The following is a 24,897-nucleotide window of genomic DNA, read 5'->3' as shown; positions in this document are numbered from 1 at the left end:
GATTGTAAACTATATTATCCAAATTTTACTTCTTCTCTTCTATAGTTGCAACAAAAGGCTTGTTATCCTCTAAAATTGTTGGTTCTTCATTTTTTAATTCCTCAACATTATATTCTTGCTTATCTAACTCTTAATCAAAAATTACATTTTCTTCAAATATGTCTTGATCATTACTCATCATTATAATGACTTGTTTCTTAGGATTCACCACTAGTTGACTTGACAATTGTCTTTGAGGTATTTGAGATTGACTTGCCATAAATTGCCCATTTTGCATCATTAAAGTTGGAAATTTTGTATGTTTATCCTACATTAAAGTATCCAATTAGATGACAAAATACAAAATTTTCTTCAAGTTTAAACAATCTATCATTAGTATAAGTAGAAGTAGAAGATATAGTGTTAGAAAATTGTGTATTTTTTTGGAATTGTGATGCTTTTGGTGCATTGTATTGTCCACTAGCATATTAATTGTTCAATCTATTGACTAAAAGGTTTGATAAATTTGAGGCAAATTATCTTAAATACTTAGCTGCGAAACTTTAAAGATTGAGATTTTTTGTTACTAAAAATCGCAAAATCTCAAAGGCAATAAGATTTGACCCATCAAATGTGTAGGCTTTCAAAATAATTGAAACCAATGCTAATAAGATTAAATTTGCTGTTGCATTTTTAAATAATTAAATGAAAGTCATGTTAGGGATTATATATTTATGTTATGCTGCAGTTTAATGTCAATAAAAAACGAAGTGATTTAAAGATAATTTATACCCAACAATTTAAGAAGCTGAAATTGATATGTTGAATACATTAAATAGATGTGAAAACTTATTGAGTTGAGACTATGCATGAAGTTGTATGAATTACCACTACATGTATACATGTTAACTTTGACAATGAATGGGTCAATGGTTTTATATTAGGTTGTACAATTGGAATATTATCGATAGGTGCATTTACTTATTGATTGTATAAGTAGATTATTTAAATAAAATCTCACATATATTATGTATGCAAGACTAGTTTAAGATAGATTTACATACAAATTATATATATTTATGAAGTCGGGATGGATATTCATATAGTATGCACAAGCTTAATTAAATATAATATTCTATGTTTTTATTTTATTTTATTTTATTATTATTTGTGCCGTACACTATTATGATTTAATTTTAGTTGATTTGTTTGGTAATATATATTAACATAGTTTTTTAGGAAAAATATTAAATTTTCGGGGGTAAATATTAAAGATATTAAAAATAAAACATTTTTGGAAGTAAATATTAAAAATAAACTTTATTTTAAATATAAATATATAATATAAATTTTATATTTAAAAATATATATTAAGTAATTAAAATAATAATCCAGCCTGGTTTGCCCCAAACACACAATAACTAATCGAGTATCGAGCCTGGAAGTGCACCAAACATATTACAACACTGTATCTGGCCTTGCCAATCCTATCCAGTCCTAAAATAATAATCTTATCCTATTCTACATACTAATGGCATCTTTAAAGACTTAATATAGAATATAAAGAATTTAATTTTTTAGTAAAATAGAATGAATAGTTGATTGATGCTATTTTTCAAAAATAAAAGATATGCAATTAATGTAGAACTCAAAAAAAGTCAATTTATAATTTTTCCAAAAATATTATTCTATATTATTTATTAAATAAAAACTTTAACATATAAAATAATATATAATATTTTCAATATTATTTTTTTGGCCCTTTCATAATAGAGGCCCCAAGTATAAGTCTTAGTGGCATATGCCTTAAACTAGATTCGGCCTATGCCACTTGGACATTATGGGAACCAAGTTGGCGTGCCCACACCACTTAAATGTCTTCCCACTTTTGCAGGCAACATGTTGGGTGTCTGCATGCCTAAATGTGGCATACTACACATCTTTCCGATATACATAAGCAACTTTCAAAAATTTTAGGCATTTAAACACCAAGGAAGAGGGTGGCTAGGCCCCAAGCTTTAACGAAAGGAATTAGGAGTGATCTGGACCATTAGATCTTGATAAGGGCTTGATTTAGCTTACTTTAGTAGGGTTTTGTTAAATTTCAAGTCAAATTAGTTTACATAAGGTAAAAACATACAAGATTAAGAAAGTTTGAGAGGAGAAGACATTTATAGAGCTTTTTAGAGAGAATAGTATAAGAAAATTAAGAGAGAGAACACCATTGGCAAAGAGGAGAAGACATTTACAGAGATTCTTGAAGAGAATAGGATAAGAAAATTAAGAGAGAGAACATCATTGCCAAAAAGAAGAAGATTTGGACTTGAAGGAGCTTGAAGACTTGAGACTGGAGTTTGAAGATCTTCATTTCTAGTTTTCTCTATACACTCATCTCTTCTTAATTTGTATTTTGGGATTGATAGTAAATTTCTTATTAAGAATGCTTTTGTTTATGGATTCCCATTTGGTTTTGGATTAGCCGTTAATTTTGTTTGGTTAAATTGCTATCAAGGGGATGATGTAGACTTCATTTGAACTATATTTGTGATTGTTTATTGTTTATAAATAAAAATTCTTTTCCAATTATTTGTGATTCTTTTCTTATATTGAATTTACGCTTCTAATTGATTGAAAAATTGATTAGTTGTTGACTAAAATTATGAGCAAGTCTTTGAAAGAATTAATTTGGAATTTGTTAACTAAAAGATTACAATGTAAGCTCTAATTGAATTCAGAAGGCCAATTAGGTTTACTTATCATAAGGATTAGCTTAATCTATGAGTAATTAGAAAAATTAGAAAGAGATTTTAGTTGGTTATTTTACTCGTAAAATCTAGTTTGACCTTAGGAGAGGTAATTAGAAGATATTAGAATCTCTTAACTAATAAATGAATTGAATTTTGTTGATAAACACCCAATAGAGTAAGCATAGGAAGAATTTAGTTAATATCATTCCCATAGAACCCTTATTTATAGGTTTCTCCTTGTCTTAACCATCTATGTTTTCTTGCTTCTCTTTGTTAGTTTCTTAAATTGTTTTCATTTATTAAAATTAGATAATAATCTTGTATTTTTACTTGAAATTGATTGTTTACATAAAATCAATTCATGAATTGCTTTGGTAATTAGTTATTTATTTGAAAACCAATCCTCATTAGAATGATACATTATTTTATTACATAATTATTTAATCGACTTGTACATTTGCAATATTTTTTTGGTAAAATGTATATTTGCAATGTTAGTGTTTGCATTTATCAACTTTTTTATTTCAAAATAAATATTCAAATACAAAAAAATGTCACATTTTCAAATGAATTATATTATTAATAATTTTAACATTTATCAAACGGAATCCCAAAAAAAAAAAAAATTTTTATTTAAATGTAACCCTTGGTAAAAATTAATAAATCTCGCATCATTTAAAATAGTTTACCAAAAAAAATAATTATCAACCAAATAAAAAATTTCCGTCCAAAAAAAAAAATTTATTTTTTAGTTTTTGTTTTTTATATTTTCATGAGAATCCCTAACTAAAATTCACGACAGCCATTTGATAGATAAAAAGGTTGCCAAAGGGAATTCCACCGTCCACATTAAACACAACAAAAGGTTTACGTAGATTGTCTCTCGTGGCATAACATGATTGGTTACCGTACCAACCGTAGAAAAAAAACCAAATCCTAGTTGGAAACAGAATATGCGAACCTAACCGTAGAGAATTTGAGCCCTCATAGAAGAATTTCCCGAGTCCTTTCTTTTTAGCCTTTTTCTTCTTCTCCAAGAACTCTCTTACGCATTTGACACACCTTTCTATACTACTTCTTTCTCTGAATTTATTTATTTTCCATTTCTTTTTCTTTTTCTATTTTTCATAATTTTTTTCTTTTTCTTTTTTTTTTTTTTGGGTAAATTTTATTTTAATTTTATTATTATAATTTCTTCGAATTAGTATTATCTATATAAAAAAAATATATTCCATACAATAGCGAGAACATTTTTTTTTTTTTCTTTTATACCCTTTTTGTTTTTTCATCGATATCTCCAATCTTGAGGGGGATTTTGATTTTTAATTGTTATTTTTAGGGTTAGGGTTAGGGTTTGAGTTCGATCCCTCTTTCCGATTGATCTGCTTTTTGTGGTGAATAATGGGTGCTGACGGCGAATCTAGCGAGCCAAAAGTTAACGCTGTTGGTGTTGAAGGTGGTGAAGAAGGAGCTGCGATTAATATCCGGTGCTCTAACGGTTCCAAGTTTACGGTGAGGACTAGTTTGGAGTCGACTGTGGAGACTTTCAAAGCAGTTTTGGCTCAGAATTGCGATGTTCCAGCTGATCAGCAGAGGTTGATTTACAAAGGTCGTATATTGAAGGACGACCAAACCCTTCAAAGTTATGGTACGGTTCGTTTTATTTAGTAAAGTTATGATTTTTATGCCTCTGGGTTGGTGTGGAATGTGGATCTTAGGTTTTTGTTATGTCTGTTTGATTTTTGAGAGTCCCCAAATTTTGTTTCGAAAATTATGGTATTACGTTGATTTTCTTATTTGTAATTTTGATGGATTTTTAATAAAAAAAAAAAAAATTTGACAATTGAGGGCTTCAGACATTAACAAGTGAGAATTATGGATTCGAGACGCTACAAGTTAGAAAAATGGTCGCTCTATTTTTGTTTTTTTATTTTTTGTTATTTCAATTGTTGCATATTTGGTTTTTATCGTTTTCATATTGCCAAGCTTCTTTGGTTGCATGCTTGGGCGGATATTAACAAAATTAGTTGTTTCTATTAGCTGTTAAAGCAACCAATTTTGTTGGCCCTCCCTGTTCATATGTTTTTATCTCTTTCCGAAGTAATAGAAATGAGGAAGCAATTTCTCACTGAGAATTGGATATGACAATGTTTATTTATAGAGACCTAGTAAGTGATTGTAATTTCAGTTCCTGTTAAAGCACAAAGAGAGAAGTCTGGATTTTGGAATTAATAGAAATAGGAAAGCATCTTCTCACTGAGAATTGGATATGACCATGTTTATTTGTAGAGATCCTAGTAAGAAATTGTAGTGTCAGTTTCTGTTTAAAGTACGAAGAGAAAACTCTGGACTTTACTAGTGTAAGTTTTCCAAAATTCAGTGCATGTTTGGCTGGGATTATGATGTTCTTTTTATGATTGTTGGGTAAGCGATCAAATTGTTCAGTTAATGGAAGTCTTTTCTACTCAGAAATTGTACCTTTTGCTTCATTTGGTTGTCTTTTTCTGTACAATATGTTTGGTTACAACTCTAATAAAAGGTTCTTTTCCTTTGATTAAAAGGTTTGGCGGCAGATCACACTGTTCACATGGTTCGTGGTTTTTCACCAGCTGCATCAACAACCACTTCTGCTCCTGCAACGTCTGGAAGTCCCAACACTACAACAGGTGTTACACGAGGTGTTGGTTCTATTGAGGGTGCAGGGGTTGAAAGTACCGGTCTTGGGGCATCTTTATTCCCTGGATTGGGTTTAAACACACTAGGTGGTGCGGGTGGTGGATCTGGTTTGTTTGGGGCCAGGCTTCCTGAATTTGAACAAGTGCAACAACAATTGACCCAGAACCCAAACATGATGAGGGATATAATGAACATGCCTGCAATTCAAAGTTTAATGAATAACCCTGATTTGATGCGAAGCTTGATTATGAGTAATCCCCAAATGCGTGAGATAATTGACCGGAATCCAGAGCTTGCACATATTCTTAATGATCCTGGCATTCTCCGACAGACATTAGAAGCTGCAAGGAACCCTGAGCTCATGCGTGAGATGATGCGAAACACTGATAGGGCAATGAGTAACATTGAATCTTCCCCTGAAGGATTCAATATGCTAAGGCGTATGTATGAAAATGTTCAGGAACCATTTCTTAATGCTACTACAGTAACTGGAAACAATGGAAATGATTTAGGCTCAAACCCATTTGCTGCTCTTTTGGGGAACCAAGGTGTAGCACAAGCTAGGGATGGGTCCAATAATCCTTCAACCACTGGTTCAGAAACAACTGCTGGTCAGGCTTCTCCAAATACAAATCCACTTCCTAACCCTTGGAGCAATACCGGTGGTAAGTTCCTTTGTTATAATATGTTATCAAGGTGCATTATGTTCCCACACTATTCCATGTTTTCATTATTTCCTATTCCTTTAAAAAAGGGATGGGAAATGAGTACTTGTGGAGATGCTATTGAAAAGGCCCTTTAAATGCATAATGTGGTACATCCATCAATTTGTATCAATCTGAATCTTAAAATGTTATGTTTGAGTATGCATACAATTACTTGGACATTTAGTTATATATAATTATCTATTAATAAATTTTAGTTGCTAATCGTTGAGATGAGGAACCACGGCATTGGAGTTGAACATGTAGACCTTATGCGGTAAATCCATGTATATGCAACCTTAATAAGTATTTGGAATGTTGACACTATCTCAGTTAGCAATTGCTAATGTATTTGTGGAGATTTTAGCAAGAAAAGCCCTCTTTACATTCTTGGGCGAATATGCTTATCATATTGTCTGTGATAGGTCCATCTGTCATCTTGCACCTATTGGAGATAAATATGTTTAACATCTGTTTATTTACACACTTAAAAAATTTGATCCTTGTGCATGTATAACTTGAAAGCTTAGAGGCCTTGAATTAGACCATTCAGTAACTTACATCCTTCAATTTCAGACCGTTAAAAGTCTTCCAACGTGAATATGCTATTAGTGTTTGTCCAGATGTTATTGGAATTAGTTAAATAAGCTGTTAGTAAATTTAATATCTATCTATATATGTCATGAATTCTCAGGAGGGACACAGACGAACACTACTAGGCCAAATCGTGCTGGGGAACCAAGAACACCAGGTGTTGCTGGTCTGGGAGGGCTTGGACTCCCTGGTATGGACCAGATATTAACCGGAGGCATGCCAGATGGTGCTATGATGAATCAACTTTTGCAAAATCCAGCTGTATCTCAGATGATGCAAAGCCTTCTGTCAAATCCCCAATATATGAATCAGGTACTACTATAGGACTACTTTTCTTTTCCTAGCTGTTATTATATTCTTGATGACAATTTATCATGTATTTTAATATCGCTTTGTCAATTTTAGATGCTGAATCTCAATCCGCAACTGCGTGGCATGGTTGATGTGAATCCTCAACTTAGAGAAATGATGCAAAATCCAGAACTTCTCCGTCAGTTGACAAACCCTGAGACACTGCAGGTACATCACTTCCTGAAGTCTGCGTAACTGTTTCATAGACTGAATATCTCCCCTCTCTAAATTTATGTTTTCCCTCAATATGCATGTATCCACATGTTGTTCATGGTGCATATAAACATAATTCCCCCTTATATTCTTGTGTACATATAAAATGTGCACTTGTTATTGGAACCGGCTGATGCACTTAGTTTATATACTGATTTGTAAATCTCTATTTTGCGTACTTTGATAACATAATATTAGGGTCTCTAAGGAAAATAGGATAGTTTGAATTGCGACTATTGTGCTTGATTTTTACCTTTCCTCTGTTTCCTCTTGCAGCAAATGCTAGCTTTACAGCAATCACTTATGTCTCAGCTCAATCGACAGCAATCAGCCCCGTAAGTGTTAATTCATCTTTCTACATTTACTAGGTTGCTGAAACTTGAGTTGTCAATTGTTGCATGTTGCAGCACTGGTGATAGGCTGCTTGTTTATGCTTTGCCACCTTTACTGGATGAAATATATTTAATATACTAAATATGTATATACATACGTCTGGACAATTTGATGAGCTTATTGGTTCACAATTTGACTAATGGGTTATTTTCATAAAATTTAAATTACTGCTACTGTTATGGAATACTTGTGCTTGAAATGAGGATCATTCTAGGATAACGCAAAATTATCTCATCTATTTCACATAGATTTGAATACGATGTAGCTTTTCTTCTCTTATAATTAGATGAAATTTTTAATTTTGTTGGGCTAGCACACACCCCACGAACTTACAAATGAGGATCGTTCTAGGATAACAGAAAATTATCTCATTTATTTCCATATAAATAATATGATGTTGCTTCTTTTCTCTTATGATTAGATGAAAATTTAAATTTCTTGTGGGTAGCACACACCGCATGATACTGAAAGAAGCCCCTTTTGTTCCTCTATACCTTTTGCATTGTGTAGACTGGAACTTGTTTATATGTGATAGTTTATGTCGGCACTCATCTTTTGCTGCACTCTTGCAGGGATTCAGCTCAGACTGGTGGAGCCACAGGTACTTAGCAATTAGTATACTAGACAGTTTGTTTTGATATCTTGTTTATTAGTATTGTTTTTGTTAATGTTCATGGATATGGTAGGGACACCTAACATTGCTGGGCTGGAGATGTTGATGAACATGTTTGGTGGTCTTGGCGCTGGCGGTTTGACAGTACCAAGCAACCCAGATGGTTAGTTCTTAGAATGTTCCTTTTAATTATAGGATTATTCTATTTTAGTCTTGCTGGCATCTGATAATTTTATCTTTCTTGTTGTAGTGCCGCCGGAAGAACTTTATGCAACTCAGCTGTCGCAGCTACAAGAAATGGGTTTCTTTGACACCCAAGAGAATATCAGGGCATTGCGTGCCACTTCTGGGAATGTCCATGCTGCAGTTGAGCGTCTTTTAGGAAATCCTGGGCAATAAATTTATTTGGTTTTATGTTTTTTTCTTTTTTAATTGGGAATTTTCATGTGGACATGTAAAATTAGACAATTGAACTAGGGTTCTTGGAAAGATGTGAGAAATACGGGCACTTGTAGATTCCATTTTGGGCGTGTGAAATAAGGCAAGTACACACCATGATCGAGCTGTGAGCTTGTGCATATAAGCTTATGAATTACAGAACTGTTTTGACGCCTATGTCTTCACCTCTCATTCTCTTTCTTGCCCTCGTGTACATACTCATCATCTTCTTTTTTTTTTTTTTTTTTTTTTTTTTTTGTTTTTTGGGTTTTCGGATAACAGACTGATTTTTAAGTATTATTTTCTTGAAATATCTGCTAATTAATGAGAACTAAAAGAACTACTATTATGTTATCTATACTCCATTTGATGAGTTCTGATTGTAGTTTTTATCCCATATTGTAAGCATATCCAAGTCAAGTATGAGCAAACAGGAAATGCATTAGACTGAGTGGGAAACTTCTTAATTAATTCAACGAATGACTAGAAATAATTAACAAAATTTTTGAAAACTTCAGCTTTTGTGGTGTTTATGAAGAACATTTTTAACTTGAATTCTATGAACAAGTTATATTTCAAGTTCTCCATAAACGCCAAGCTATATTTATTCACCAAAAAAAAAAAAAAAAGAAAAAAAAAAAGAAAGAAAACTGAAGCGACATTTGGCTTGAAATTGTAGAATGGATGAGAAAATTCTATTTGTGTTTGATTTCTCAACAATTCTCGAATTTCAAACCAAATGCAGTATGGTTTTTATTTTTATTTTTTTTAATATATATATATATATATATATATTAGGTGACTTTGATAAGATCCGAGCAAGAGATAATTTTCCAAGAAAAATTCAATGAGGCAACTTACTCCAAAAGGGGTTGATTCTTTACTGTTACAAAATAATGCTTAATTCTCGATATGTTGAATTCTGGCACTCATTCCACCACTCTCCAAAAGGTGGTTAAATCAAAGTTCTTACAAGTACAGTTTTCAGGAAGTTCTGTTTTTGGTTTTCCATGGTGCGCTCTCTCTTAGATTTTTTTTTTATACTTTAACCTTGTCGAATCCATAATCTCAAAGTTAACACATAAATTGTAGACTTTGTCGAATTTATAATCTGAAAGTTTAACACAAAAAATCATGTTAGTTTATCTATGATATGCTTAAGAAAAAGGAAAATTTGGTCCAATAGCCTGTTTGAAAGGCCTTAATGAAAACTACCCATCCCGTTTCAATCTTTTTTTGTATTACCCTCTTTATTTCAAATATTTCCAAATTACCCTTTTCAAATATAAATGGAAAAATTAAGATGAAAATCTATTTAATTTTGCTCCTGAACGAAGAAAAGAGGAAGAGAAAGTGAGAGAGAGAATAGCGAAGCGGCTTGGGACAACCAAAGAGTTATTAGGAGGAGGGACGAGTGGAGAAAGCATCCGAGACTTAGCAATCAGCTCTGCCACGCCCTTCCCAGTCTTGGCATCGGAGTTGCCGCCTTTGGCGTTTACTTGGTCGGCAAGCAGGTTTACAACAAACTTCTTTCTCCTTGCTCCTCTTCTTCTTCTTCTCACCACTCTTTCCATTCCTCTGCTTCTCACTAACTCACTGAGACAAACTAAAACAACAACCTCATTAGGTGACGATGATCATTTCGCCCCTTAAATCTTGTTTTACTTTTTGTTCCATTCGATGTTCTTGGTCTGCTTTTATTCTGTTTTTATTAGCTGTTCTGGAAATTTTATTGATTAATACATTGAAAATATTGAGTTAATGGATCTTACAGATGGGATATCATAATTATTGATTACTGATCTGTTTTTTAAAACTCTATTATTTTTCGGGTTTTATTTTTTGGGGCCAAAATCATATGCATTTTAACTGTTTGTTGATATGTTTTATTGAGTTGCATGTGCATGGTAGAAATTATATAGTGCTTGTGCTTATAAAAATGAAGAGAAAATTTCAGAAGTGAAGATGTTTCATAACCCGTTCTGTTAAAATCTTGGATATGTCTATATGCTCAGATCTTCCTAAGATCTTACCATTGCCTATTTCCTATTCGTCAATTATGAACTTCAGTCTACAGTTTCTCTAATCTGAGAAAATTTGATCATGTACAAATACATCATATGTTGATATATTTATGACTGGTATTTTAGGATGATGGATCCGCTGTAACACGTAATATCTTTTGGTTTCTTTGCATGATTGTGCATACATAAGTTGGTTATTGATGAGTTGGCAGGATTTAGTATTTAGTCATTCTTATCTTCTTTTTAATTTGATGGCAGGGATGAATATTATGCGTGGGGATCAAACGAGATAGCTAAAGCTGTGAGCTCCTTAAATAATGATTGTAAACTCATAAGTTTTCTGAGCGATATTGCAAATGTAATCCAAAAGCTTTTACTAGTGCTGACACGGCATATGTCCTTGCTTACTCTGTGATAATGCTCAATACAGATGCTCATAATGCAATGGCGAAGAACAAGGTTAGTTCTTGATTTTAATTTTTCTTCTTCCTACCATCCGCAGTTGATAGGAGGAAACTGGATTACTTCACATATATTGTTATAATTGGAGGAACTTAGATTGTATGCTAATAATTTTGATATCTTCTCTCTATGTGGCTATCAAAATTTGTAGATGTCTGCTGATGATTTTATACGAAACAATTGTGGCATTGATGATGGAAAAGATTTGTCTGAGGAGTACATGAGGTCATTGTATGAACGATATCTAGAAATGAGATAAAAATGAAAGATGATGATTTGGCTCCTCCACAGATACAGGCCATGAACTCAAACAGAATTTTGGGCTTGGACTCTATCTTGCATATTGTGATTTGAAAACATGGGGAAGACAAGTATATGGAGACCAGTAATGATCTTATTAGGCACATGCAAGAACAGTTCAAAGAAAAAGCACGCAAATCAGAGTAAGACTAATTGGCTTTCTGATGCTCCAAATATTGATGCTTTACCATCACCTTACATCATATCTATTTCACTATCCAAGCCATTTATTTGGGTATGGGTTTACTATTTTTCTTATGCAATTCTACCTTATCAAGGGCCATATTTTTTTATTAAATCTCTGCTATTAGTTTCTGGTGAATTATGTTACTTTCAGCTTGATGTGGAACAATAGTTTTTCATACATCTGAACATTTCTACTAAGATTCTGCTTCTTATGAACTCGGGCATTTCATTTTTAAAGAAAGCAATCTTTTAGATACCATCTGATGAAGTTATAATATAGGTATACAAATTCTTGTCAGTACTTGATAAAAAATTTATAATTTTGTAGGTCAGTTTATTATGCTGCAACAGATGTGGTGATTCTCATATTTAGGATTGAGGTTTGTTGGGCTCCTATGCTGGCTGCATCCAGTGTTCCGCTGGACCAAACTGATGATGAAGTAATAATAGCCCTTTGTCTTGAAGGCATTCGTTATGCTATTCATGTCACTGTTGTAATGTCCATGAAGACTCATAGAGATGCATTTGTGACTTCTCTAGCAAATTTTACTTCCTTTGCACTTTGAGGTTTGTTAGGCTCCTATGCTGGCTGCATTCAGTGCTCCGCTGGACCAAACTGATGATGAAGTAATAATAGCCCTCTGTCTTGAAGGCATCTGTTATGCTATTCATGTCAATACTGTAATGTCCATGAAGACTCAAAGAATGCTATTCTTTGCATTCTCCTGCTGACATCAAATAAAAAAATATATATGCAATTAAGGTTGGTATATTGTTTTATTCTATCAATGTGAACAAACTGAAAATAGTATCAGATAAAATGTTGTGAGATTCAAAAATTGGTACAAACTGATATTAGGTTATGAATTAGCTTAAAGAGGTTCAAGGTCAAAATTCAATATAGAGTTTGGGTTAGGCTTAGACAATGATAAGGATCCTCTATTTCTTATTTTATATCTGTAATCCATTCAAAAGGTAGTTTCATCTTTCAATTGATATGGTTATTTTGCTTTTGGATGCTGCTGCCTTTCTTCTTTAAAGTTAACATTTTAAGTGATATTGTCTTTAATGGTTGAAGACTTTGTAGCTTTCCCCTTCTCATAATATACCTCTAAGTCATTAGGATGTGTTTTTTGGTTGTGGTAGGAAATGAGATTGCTATTGATATGCTGAGTTTAAAATAGCTGAGGATCGTAAAGAAGCTGCAGATCAATCACTTAAAGCCTATGATGTGAACCGGTTGTGGCTACTTTAATGGGGCCTCCATTTTCCTTTGAATGAATAAACATATTTGTGGCCTAAATAATTCTGGCATTAGTGCATCAAAGGCCTGCATAATCAAGAAAAACGAAGGAAAAAAATCGTGGAAATTCCATTACATAGATCACCTCAGGTGCTATTTCCTCTCTACGCTTTCATTAGCTTTCAAAAGGGAACACATACTTGAATTATCATATTGTAGATAAAATGTCATTGAGAGCCACCACAATGTTCTCATAGCACCTTAACACAATGTATCTCTGCCCTTTGCTATAAATTAGGGTTCCCCTTCTTCTTGCTACTTAGCAATTATTGTATGTTTGTATTTTGATTGTAGCTTGAAGGAGAAAAATATCATGTTAGGGGACAAGAGTTCAAGTACTATATGCATAAGTAAGTTCCATATCAATGTCACATTGAAATTTATGCTATTATATATATATATATATATATATATATATCTGTTGTCCATGTTGATGTTAAGAAGTTTGAAAACTCTATGCATAACTATTGCCATTAGTTTGTAAAATTTATGAAAGTAGTCCCCCTGTATCCCTAAACAAATTCGGGCTTCTTTTGTTGTGTATATAAGGAAGCTAAATTTTTGGATGTAAAAAGCAAATAATTTATTAGAATCTAACTGTTATATGATGTATATGATCAATCTTTATCATAATATCCTAAATAATGTGTTTAAGCATGTGAAGTTATGGGATGGAGAATATAATAATCCTTGTCTCCGCCCCGACCCTGACTTTAGTATAAGGTTTTTGCCCTGCGCCTGCCCCAATTCCCTATTTAATTAGAGATTCATTACAAGGATGTGGAATGCGGGACAAATTGCCATATCTATGTAAAAGAGCCTATCATGATTCAAGAGAAAAAGAACTCTTTGAGGAGCCCAATATAGCTTGTGAAGTTTGGGAGGTTGAGCTTGCGTTGGGACATCTCATATGGATGCAGAGAAGTACACAAATGCATTATGACACATTTTTTTATTTTATTTTATTTTTATTTTTTTATATCAAATTGTGGTGTTTTATGTTATTTTGCACATCATATATGATACCATAGAATTTGTACTTATATATTTGTTCTATGCAATTTAAAAAATAATTAAAAAACAACAGAAACAAAAATTAAGCCATTATCAACAAAATTGTGCAAACTGAAATTACTAACAATCCATCGATAATCATGATCGACGTTGTTGGTAATTTCTCCAAAGATTAACATAAAGATTATATCATGAATGACATCATAGAATTTGTAATTATACATTTATTCAAATCAACTTAACAAATGATAAAAAACATATGGAAGAAAAAACAAATTAACTCACTAACAAACAAAACATGAAAATTTGTATGTTCAAAATTACCAATAGCCCATCAGTAATATCGATGAAACTTGTCAGTAATTTTTTCAGATTTTAACAAGCTTGCTGGAAAAATTACCAACAGCATACATCGGTATTACTGATAGACTCTCCGGTAATTTTTTATTTTAATTTTTTATATAACACTTCATATTTTATTCCAATTATTTTTATATTATGTATGACACCATAAAATTGTTAAGTGCAACTAAGGTAATGATAAAAAAATAGTTAAGGAAAAAAGAAAACAAATTACTCCATCAACAAACAAGAAAGAAAATTTGTATTTTCATAATTATTGAAGGGCCTATTGATATTACCGATGGCCTTTGTTGGTAATTTTTCTGGATTCCAACAAGCTTGAGGAAAAATTATTGATGAAACCATTAGTATTACCGATAGACCCTTTAGTAATTTTTTATGTTAGTTTTTTTTAATATAACACTTCGTATATTTATTGAATGCAACTTAGGTAATGGTAAAAAGATAAGAAAAAAATAACACAAATTAATCCGTTAACAAACAAAAAAGAAATTTTTTATTTTCATAATTACCAAAAGGCCTATCAGTAATACCGATGGAACCTGTAGGTAATTTTTCTAGATTTTAACAAGCTTGCTGGAAAAATTACTGATAACATCTATCAGTATTACAGATAGGCCCTTAGGTAAACTTTTATGTTAATTATATATATATATATATATATATATATAACACTCCATATATTATTACAATTATTTTAATATTATCTATGGCACCAAGAAATTATACTATACATTTATTGAATGCAATTTAAGTAATGATATCCAAACAGTGGTGATAATCATAAATTTAACTTAAAAGATCCTTTTATGTTTAAATATTTAGACATTCTTCACGTACATGTACAGCATATGGTGGAATAAATTACTTAGGTTATAGATAAAGACATCATTTTTACTCTTTCTCAAGCTTGTAATCTAAAATCTAGCTGTTGCATTAACTGTCTTAATTTACTTACGCTTCTTCAATTAGCTTTTCAATTAATACACTAAAAAAATATACTCATCACCAACAACCATAGTTTAAGAAGTACACAAATAAGCCTAAGGATTACAATCTCAAATCATAAATAAAAGACAACTGGTAGCAAATAGAGAACCTCAAATACCACATGCTTTAGATGTTAATGGTCAATGTGTTTGGTATGGATGAAAGTACTGTTTCTTATCGAATTTAGAGTTTAAAGACAATTTATAATTAAGTGCAAAGCCCACTTTGATGGAACTTTTGACGGCCTTTGAGTTCAAAATTGGCAAAGCACCAGAGATTCATAATTAGATGGACAGTTGCAGAATGCTTTGGTAAGAGTGGAGAGCTGTACATTTTATCAAGTGTTTTGATAGCGAGGCATGATGAAACTTTGACATTGGACATTTGCTTTTCTTGTGTGGTTGTCTGGGAATGTGTACCTTTTATTGTGCAATAGAAAATCCAATTCTTTCATCTGAATAATGTAGTTGGATGGAGACAAAAAGGGAAATATTGTAAGCTTCTAAAAACTGTTGGGGCCATCTTAGTTGCTAATTGGTTCGAGTGTATGTCAAACTTTAAGAGAGCCAAATCTGCGAAACATTAAATAAAACATAAGAAACTAAAAAGGGAATTGGGAACTAAATTAAATTAATTAATGATTACTTCATTCCATGTTGATAAAACACTCTACTGTGAACATCATATTCTAACATAAATTAATCTAAACATTAACATTCAGATTACATCAAAAACACTTTAACTTTTTTTCACGGGTTACTTATGTATCTCACACCAAGAAATTTATATAAGTCCAGCAAAATCTATATTGTTGCATTGGAGAACCATATCTTATAATCATCTCCAAATGAAATCAAACAGACTCAAAATCCATACAAAAACAAATCCATTACAATATCTATCTTCTCTACTGTTTTCAGTGTCAATTGCTAAAATTTGAAACCTAATTTAAACAAAGTTTAAAATCCATATTTCAGGATCCATCCAGAATCTCTTTCTGGAACCTTAGATAAGCCCTGATCCCAGAGGAAATCTTACTGGACCATCCTATTGAAAATCCGATAGCATCTTCCCTAAGAATAGAATATGCTCCAGAAATTATCTACATGGAAATGCACTCCTATATGGTACTATCTCGCCTTTCCCACCTTACTACAAATAATTTCACAATTTACAGCGATTCGATAGCAAAATATAAATATAGATGCATGTATATTAGAAATAATTTAAAAATACGAAATACTTTTAATTAATCATGTTCGCCCACACCACCCACTTAGTACTGTACTACATTTTAATACTGTTTTACAAATGTACCAATGCATAATGTAAGAAGGAGGGTAATAAGGCAACAAATTTAATAGTAATATTAATGACAATAATAGCCCAATTTGCACAAAGGCTTCCACACTTGCTCGAAGGCTTACATATTTGTTTGAAGGCTTCTACACTTGTCCGAAGGCTTCCTGTATAATAATCATAATAATAATTGATAATAATAACAATAAAATAATAATAGCGAGAATGGTAAAAATAATAATAATAACAAGTAATAGTAATGAAAATAATAATAATGAATAAATAAACAAATAATAATAATAATAACAAATAATAATAATCCTAATAATCTCAACAATTAATAATAAAAACTACGATAATAATTGATAATAATTTTATTGGTAAATACCATTGCTAATAAAAAATAGTAACAACAAAAATTATAAAAATGATAATGAAAATAATAATAAGAATAATAATGATAATAATAAATAATGAAGATAATAATAAAAATAAAAATAATCATAATCATAATAAATAATAGTAACAAACACAACAACAATAATAAAACAATAACAATGTTAATGATAACAATGATAATAGAAAATAATAATAATAATAATAATAATAACCGCTAATAATGATCATAATAATAAATAAATAAATAAATAAACAATAATATCAATAATAATAATAACAACATTAATAACAATAATGTTAATAATAGTAATAACAATAAGGTAATAAGGATAATATTAATAAATCAAATTATGAATGAATAAGATAACATAAGATAAAATAATATTTTAAAACTCATTATATATTATGAAATATACACACTCGTATCGAAGGTACATACGATACTATTCAACATGCTACGCAATTCATAATTCCAACTGTCATTGATACTCTGCTACCAACATTGCCTAAGAGTGGTTACCCATATTAGCCGTCTGATCCCTTGGACTTGTAGGCAGAATAGTTACGAAGTTAGCTTTTCATGGACCACATCGGATCGTTGCCCCCATAAGATGTGGTGCATACAAATACAATATAATATAACACATATATATATATATATATATATATATTTAGAGATATATGTATATATATATATATAAAACTACTTGATGCATCTTGCTATATACCAGTAGCACCAGACGATATCCAGCGTCCCAAGTACGGTCTAACAGGAAGGTTAAAAAGCAAAACTTGCAAACGGTCGCCTTGACGTCCCAATGACGCCGCTGCTTATAACTTGCTATAGCTAAATAGTTGATTGTAAGGGAGGCTTATACTCACTGTGCACAATACTTGTCATACCTCGGATCCATAGCTCTCATAGGATAGCCATACATATATGCATACTAATCTGTAATGACAACCATCTTGCGGCCAAGGGGAAGATGGTTGGTACTCGTTCTGTATTATACTTGTCTACCCTTACAGAAACGACCATGAATATTCCTGGCACGTTTACCCATAATCATAATAAACAATCATCTTGCGACTAAGGAGAAGGGCTGCTAATGTTCATTGTACAAATATATATATTTGCTAGCCTTCAGGTCTATGGCGACCACAAGATAGTGATAATATAATCAACAGTCATTCCTGACCATGAAAGGAGACGGCTTGCTCACTGTATAATACTTGTCAGCCTTCAAATCCATGACATCTCACAGGATGATCATATAAACTTACGCGCTTATCAACAATACAATACATAACACTAGTACTGTATGGTGCACCTAAAAACTATAAAATTTTATAATAATATTATAAAATTTGAATTTTAATAAAATAAAATCGAATTTGTGCTCTTTTACCAAATCCATAAAATCTCATATTCTTCTTTAACCCATAATTACAAATCCATCAATTTAAGCATTTCAATTTCTATTACCATAAAATCAAATGCATAAATAAATAAATAAATAAATAAATACATAAATACATATTTGATTACAATAATTTAATATAATTATTTTTTCAAACATTCAAATTAATTTATATAAAAAATATCATCAAGACCATATAAAATTTTTCAAATAATTAAATACATAAAAATATTTTTTTTTATAACCTCAACAGCAAAATTAACAATAATTTAAAAAGGATATAAAACTACAGTTTTCTAAATTCCGAAAATATAAATTCAATACCTTACATATTTAATGGTATAAGAAGAAAGAGGAAGAACAAGCAGGAAGTGTTTTCTCATGTGGGGGAAAAAGGAAAAGGAAAGAAAAAAGGAAAAAGAAAAAGAAAAAGAAAAAGAAATAAAATAAAGTAAAATAATAAAAGAATATAATAATGATAAAATAATAATAAAACAAAATAAGATAATCTTTTATTGAGAATAATACATGGCACCTTTTCATCATGACACATAACCCTTTTCTCTTACAACACATGGTACCTTTCAAATGATGACATATGACACAAATTAAGGACTTTCCCAATTATTTTATTGTCAAAAACTAGTCTTGGAAAACATAGATACAATTTGTAAAATTCATAACTTTTCAACTGCAGGTCCAAGTTAAGCGTGTCACCAGTCTATGAATTTGTATCGACAAGCACTTTCACATAAAGCATGAGTCAACCCTAAAATCTATGTAAATAAAAAGTCGATTCCAAACTCGTTGACCAGTCTAGATTGCATTTTGTTTCGCTTATAACTTTCAAACCGTATTTCTGTTTTCGACGTACTACTAATCTACGAACTCGGATCGACGTGTATTCCACAATAGTATCTCGTTCAATGAAAAATTCCATCCACAGCAAAGAGTCAAGATTTGACCCCGCTTTATCATCGGCGATCAAACTTGGTCAACACGAAAATTTCCGGTGTGATTCGGAACAAGATGCTACAATCTACTCCCCTTATAAAATTTTCATCCTCGAAATTTAAAAGACTCAACTATGAGCAGAGTCAACGAGGACTTGCACCATCTGCTCGGACTATTTGGTAATGTTATTCCTTGAACAACTATAACTATATGGTGATAACTAACCACTTGGGGTACACTACCACACCATATCCCGGAAACTCCAATGATTTATTATTTATTATTTATATTTATATTCATGCGTTATTGTTATCAAAGTCCTACAAATGTATGGAAACTTATAGTAAGGTTAAGGAATAAGGCAGATGTATACGTTTGAAGTGAGTTTTCTGTGTAAGGAATATCAGGGAAGTCAATTTTACAGGAGAAATGCTGCTGGATTTTCTATAGAAGTATCGGTAGGGTTTCTCTTAGTTGGAACTGTCCTAGGGTTCAGATAGGTAACTCTGGAAGAATGCCGACATTGTTGCCCAAAAATTTGGGATTTTTCTATTTATGCGCAATTTCATGAAATTAAATATTTCATAAACCTCTACAACCACTGGAACCTATATGCGATAAGAACTTTTAAGAAAAGCTTCTAACACAAACAAACTTTTACAGTAATTACTAAAATTAGCTTAAAAATAGTAAGATCTTAAATACTTAATCACAATTGACAAACCATGTTCCAAATGAAAACTTGAGAATACTTAGCTCCAATTAACCAAACTCGCTGCTTGTGGTCGAAGAATGGCAGAAAGTTCCAACTAAACTTCAAATAATCATATCTCTCAAATGACTTGGAATTTAAAAAATGGATGCCATATTTGAAATCAAAAGGTCCAAAATAAGGGGCATAAAGGTATTGGTTAGGTTGGATTTGGTGGAAAATAGCCAAATCACTATAAATTCCAAAATAGCCGCCAAAACCTAGGCATGTTTACGGTAGCTGGCTATGAAATTTGACGACTAAGGTCACCAGCGCCTGGGTTGGGTGGCTGGAAAACTGTCAATTTCGACCAAACCTAAAAAGGAGAGAGAGCTTATCGTGTGTGTGGAGGGGGGGGGGGGGGAGAGAGAGAGAGAGAGAGAGAGAGAGAGAGAGAGAGAGAGAGCAAGGAAAAAAGAAGAAGAAGTTGGTCATGTGTCATTTGTAGATTGGTGACACATGGCACCTATTAGGGATATTTTCAAACATCTTTTTATATGTCTTTTAATAAAACAACCTAGTAAAGTCAGTCCCAAAAAATTAAGTGCAACTTTAGAGATCTATAACATTTCAACTATGGATCCAAATTAAGCATGTTGCTAGTCTACGAACTCATATTGACAAACATTATAAAATAATAAATACATAAGCCAAAGCCATGGTTTATACAAATAGAAAGTGAGCTTTAGCTTCGCTCCATTGGTTTGGAACTCACCTTGATCTGACCATAAGTTTTTGATCTCAACTCTAATTTTGGCATGCTGCTAGTCTATTAATTTGTGATGATGAGTAGTTCGCAATGATGTCTTGGTCAAAACGAAGCTTTAGCAATACCAAAAGGTCAATCATGAGATCCATTTAGTCAATCCCAATCAAATTGATCAAAAATTCAAATTTGAAACATGTTTTTATAACACTAACATGCATAATTACTTAGCATGTTTGGGCATCTGCATTGTGCAATCCAAATATGTTAATATAACTTGTTTATAAATTGATAGTTATTTGTTTAATTAAAAACCCATTTCCAAAGCAAACATATAACAATTTTAATCTCAAAATTTTATGGTCAATAAGTACATTCATGGTGATGTTTTCAATGTATATACCAGCTGAAAGGTAATGTTAAGAACACTTAAATTGAAATGTTGGTGTATATATAACATAGTTAGTTAAACATGGAACGATAAAAATACATAAACAATATATACGTGAATAAATCTTTTTATTTATTTAAAAATATGGAGAAAAATTCAACCAAAAAATACATAAACAGAAAGTTTTCCGCATGTATGCGTATAATATATTATAAATTAAAAAAAAAAAAACAAAAACGAGATATAAACTATGGATATTAGATATATATTAAAATTATTAATTTTTAACATATATGATAAAAATATAACTAGTAGTAAGATAATATGGTTTTATACATTAAAAAAATAAAAATAATAAATAGTTAAAAGAATAAAAATAAAATAAAAAACTTACATGCATTTTTTATGTTGTTATAAAAGAGAAAAATAATTGAAATTATTTATTTCTCCAAAAATACATTTTTTTTCACTCGTATAATACCGCAATACGTTTAATATGTATTTTAAACTTTTATCCTTTAAAAAATCGCATATTTTTCCGTACTTTTGAAATTTGGTATGGAAAACTATATGTGTATATATATATATATATTTTTTTTTTCAAAATTACTTATGATACGAGTACTATTGACTAATTTATTAACTATAATATAATTAATAGAAGTTTATGTATCATAAGACAAATATCATACAAGGCAAACAAAAACAGATATAGTAATAAAACTGAAATGTTTCAAGGCATTTACTAATTAAGTCATTTTAAAGGGAAAAAAATTAAAAATGTTGCTCATCTCTACTATGGATGAATTTTCCGGGCAAAAAATAAATTAACTAATAAATCTCTAATATGAATTTTGGGATGCCAATTTAACAAATACAGATTTTTTTCTGTTTATTTATGCTTTGTTAAAAAGACTTTCGAAGTATGAAGTCTGCAAGATATAATGTGTTACTTGCTATTTCCTTGATAAAATAGAATACATATAGTACGATTTTGAAGAAACTACATCTAAGGCAGGGAAGTAAAATTCAGGAATCAGTTAAGTAACTAACAGTCGGATATTTCAAAAAAATAAAAATAAAAATGAACTTATATGTTTTTTTATTTTATTTGATTTGTCCCTAGGCACTTTTTGCTTCCTGTAGATTCAAATTTAATATATAAAATGTAAACAATAATATTTATATTAACTGAACTACCATACTCGTCTAATGTACATATATGTAGTAGATTGCAAATACTCACCTCATTAAATTTTGGGCTATGTATCTTCATTTGAAAAACCCATTATTCATCCCACATTACATCTGCTGTTGCATCTTTTAACCTTACAAGTGCCCAATCATATTGGGCCACATCTTTTCATCCAATAACTGGTTCATAAAATGTCAAACATTTCTTTCAGCAAAAAAAAAAAAAAAAAAAAGTCAAACATTTCGATTATATACCCATTTATATTGGTTTCCATCTGTTACAATTAAGGACACGACAATTAAGGACACGTCTTTTCCTTAATTAATAGACTAATAAACAAATACACATTATAGACTAAAAAGATGACGAATTTTTTTATTATATATTTGAAGCATCTTCGATGGCATTCATTGCCAAATTATGCAATTCAAATACTTTGTCACCTCTTACAATTGCAAATTGCAAAATTTTCCAATGTTGTTTTTTTTGTGACAAATTTGATATCAATTACAAAATTTGCAATTGACATTTTATACAGTGGATTCGTTTGTAAAAATATGTGATGATTTGATAGTAGATCTCATTTTATGGTGGTGGATCCTATTAAAGAATAAAACAATTTAATTAAATATAATTTAAGATTTAGTATTATCAATGTTATTTACTATTTTTTTAATATTTATCATTAGAAAATCAATATTCAAATTTAACATTTTTATTAACATATATGTCAATATCAAAATTTAAAAACGATAGATGCCAGCATTTACCATTGAAAACTACTCTAGGTTTGAAACAATATCTATCTACATATCGGAAGCAAAAAAATTAAAAATAATAGGAGATTATCAACAAGTATTGCAGAACCAAAATAATTAAGAATCAAACTGTAATTGGCTGGAAACAATACTTAAACATAAACTAATAATTCTAAGCAAAAAGAAAATTAAAAAAAAAAACTCATACTTAGAAACCCACATAAATATTGCAAACTTCAACTCAAACACAAACATTTACTAGTCAGCAACTAGAAATTGAATAAGACTTTGTGAAAATTAGGAGTATTACTATAATTATGAGAAAGTGTGTGTTTTTTCAAACTAAGCTGTCTCCCAAATTGAGGAGAGAACCTAACAACTAGTTTACAAAAGAACAGCACCTTTTTTTTTTTTTTTTTTTTTAAATTTTTTTCCCCCAACTCAAAAATATATCAATCTAATGTCAAATTTCAGAAATTAATACCCATTGTACTAGAATTACTATAACTACTAGAAACACTTATAGCTGAATATTCATGAATGCCCATCAAATTAAAAAAGAAGAAGAAGTCTTTGATTAATTAATTAATTAATTAAAGACTCAACCTTAAATCCAAAGCAATGAGAGCTGGTGAGGAAGAAGAATAAGAAGATGAAAAATCATCTTCAAGAGGAATAGCAGGAGGCAAATTCAAATCCAGCCCACCACCATGACCAAACCCTTTTCCTCCTCCTTCTCCTCCATGGCTTCCTTGTTGCTGATCTTCACCAGCTCTGTCCCAATGGCACCGTTTGTGACCACCCAAAGCTTGCCCACTGGAGAAAACCTTCATACAAATGCTGCATTTGTGGGTCCCCATCGTATGATCATGATCATCATGATGACGATCTTGATCATCCAATTCATCAATATCAACAACCTGATCATCACAGTCGCTGGTATTACTCTTCGTTATCGCAAAGCAACCCTTCACGTTCTTGTGGCTCGCTCTGTGTCCTCCCAAAGCCTGATGAGAACCAAACACTTTCTTGCAACTCGAGCACTCGAAACGACAACTTCCGGCGGCGCCGTTAACTGCCACGAATTCATGAGGGATCGGGAAACTTGGTGGACTGTTGGCTAGCATTAGAAGACACGCAGCGACCTCATGGTCGTCTTCGGTCAAGTCCAGTGGTGGCCGTCGTGGTGGTGGTTCCGAACTGTTCGACGGAAGCTTAATCGGAGAAATCGGTCGCCGGAAATTAGGAGGAGGGTTTATGCCTCGCCATTGTCGTTCGGGATGGCACCTCATGTGTCCGAAGAGGGCTTTCCATGACCAGAACTTCTTGCCGCACTCACTGCACGGCCTAGTGATCTTCGGCGCGGTCGGGTCGGGCTTCTTACCATATTTGGGCTTCGAAATGCCGATAGGAGAAGTTGCCGCAGTTTCTAATCGTATGAGTTTGGAGCGTTTCCGACGCGGATTCTCGTGGCGTTTCGCCGGAGTTGAGGAAGAAGCTAAGAAGTCTCCAATGGCGGTGGGAGTGGTGGATACGGTGTCGTTGTGTGGGGGTGAGATGGGGAATTGGAGATGGAAATCGGAATCTTTGTTCATTGAGAGGGTGTGGGGAGTGTTTGTTTGGCAAGAAAGAAAATAAATTTGGGGGACGAGGGAAAAAGAAAACGAAAAAAA

The 24,897-nt window shown here is 31.7% G+C and overlaps 2 protein-coding genes and 1 pseudogene across 2 annotated transcripts; 2 read left to right on the top strand and 1 right to left on the bottom strand.

The window, feature by feature from the left end:
* Positions 1-3,785: 3,785 nt before the first annotated feature.
* On the top strand, positions 3,786-8,885 carry LOC107427208 (ubiquitin domain-containing protein DSK2a). Its single transcript, XM_016037575.3, has 8 exons — positions 3,786-4,374; positions 5,288-6,067; positions 6,801-7,012; positions 7,106-7,219; positions 7,541-7,599; positions 8,230-8,258; positions 8,344-8,433; positions 8,521-8,885. Exons 1-8 carry the CDS (start codon positions 4,128-4,130, stop codon positions 8,667-8,669), a joined length of 1,680 nt encoding a protein of 559 aa, XP_015893061.3. The 5' UTR covers positions 3,786-4,127; the 3' UTR covers positions 8,670-8,885.
* On the top strand, positions 8,885-12,441 carry LOC112492880 (NADH dehydrogenase [ubiquinone] 1 beta subcomplex subunit 3-B-like; annotated as a pseudogene).
* An 11,223-nt stretch (positions 12,442-23,664) lies between these two features.
* LOC107427190 (zinc finger protein ZAT3) lies at positions 23,665-24,835 on the bottom strand. The gene has a single exon (XM_016037552.4). The coding sequence runs from the start codon at positions 24,817-24,819 to the stop codon at positions 23,818-23,820; it is 1,002 nt and encodes a 333-aa protein (XP_015893038.3). The 5' UTR covers positions 24,820-24,835; the 3' UTR covers positions 23,665-23,817.
* Positions 24,836-24,897: the final 62 nt, after the last annotated feature.

This window comes from Ziziphus jujuba, chromosome 9 (genome assembly GCF_031755915.1).
Source record: "Ziziphus jujuba cultivar Dongzao chromosome 9, ASM3175591v1".
Classification (NCBI taxonomy): Eukaryota; Viridiplantae; Streptophyta; class Magnoliopsida; order Rosales; family Rhamnaceae; genus Ziziphus; species Ziziphus jujuba.
The sequence above is the reverse complement of the archived record's forward strand: the minus strand, read 5'-3'. Positions and strand labels throughout refer to the sequence as shown.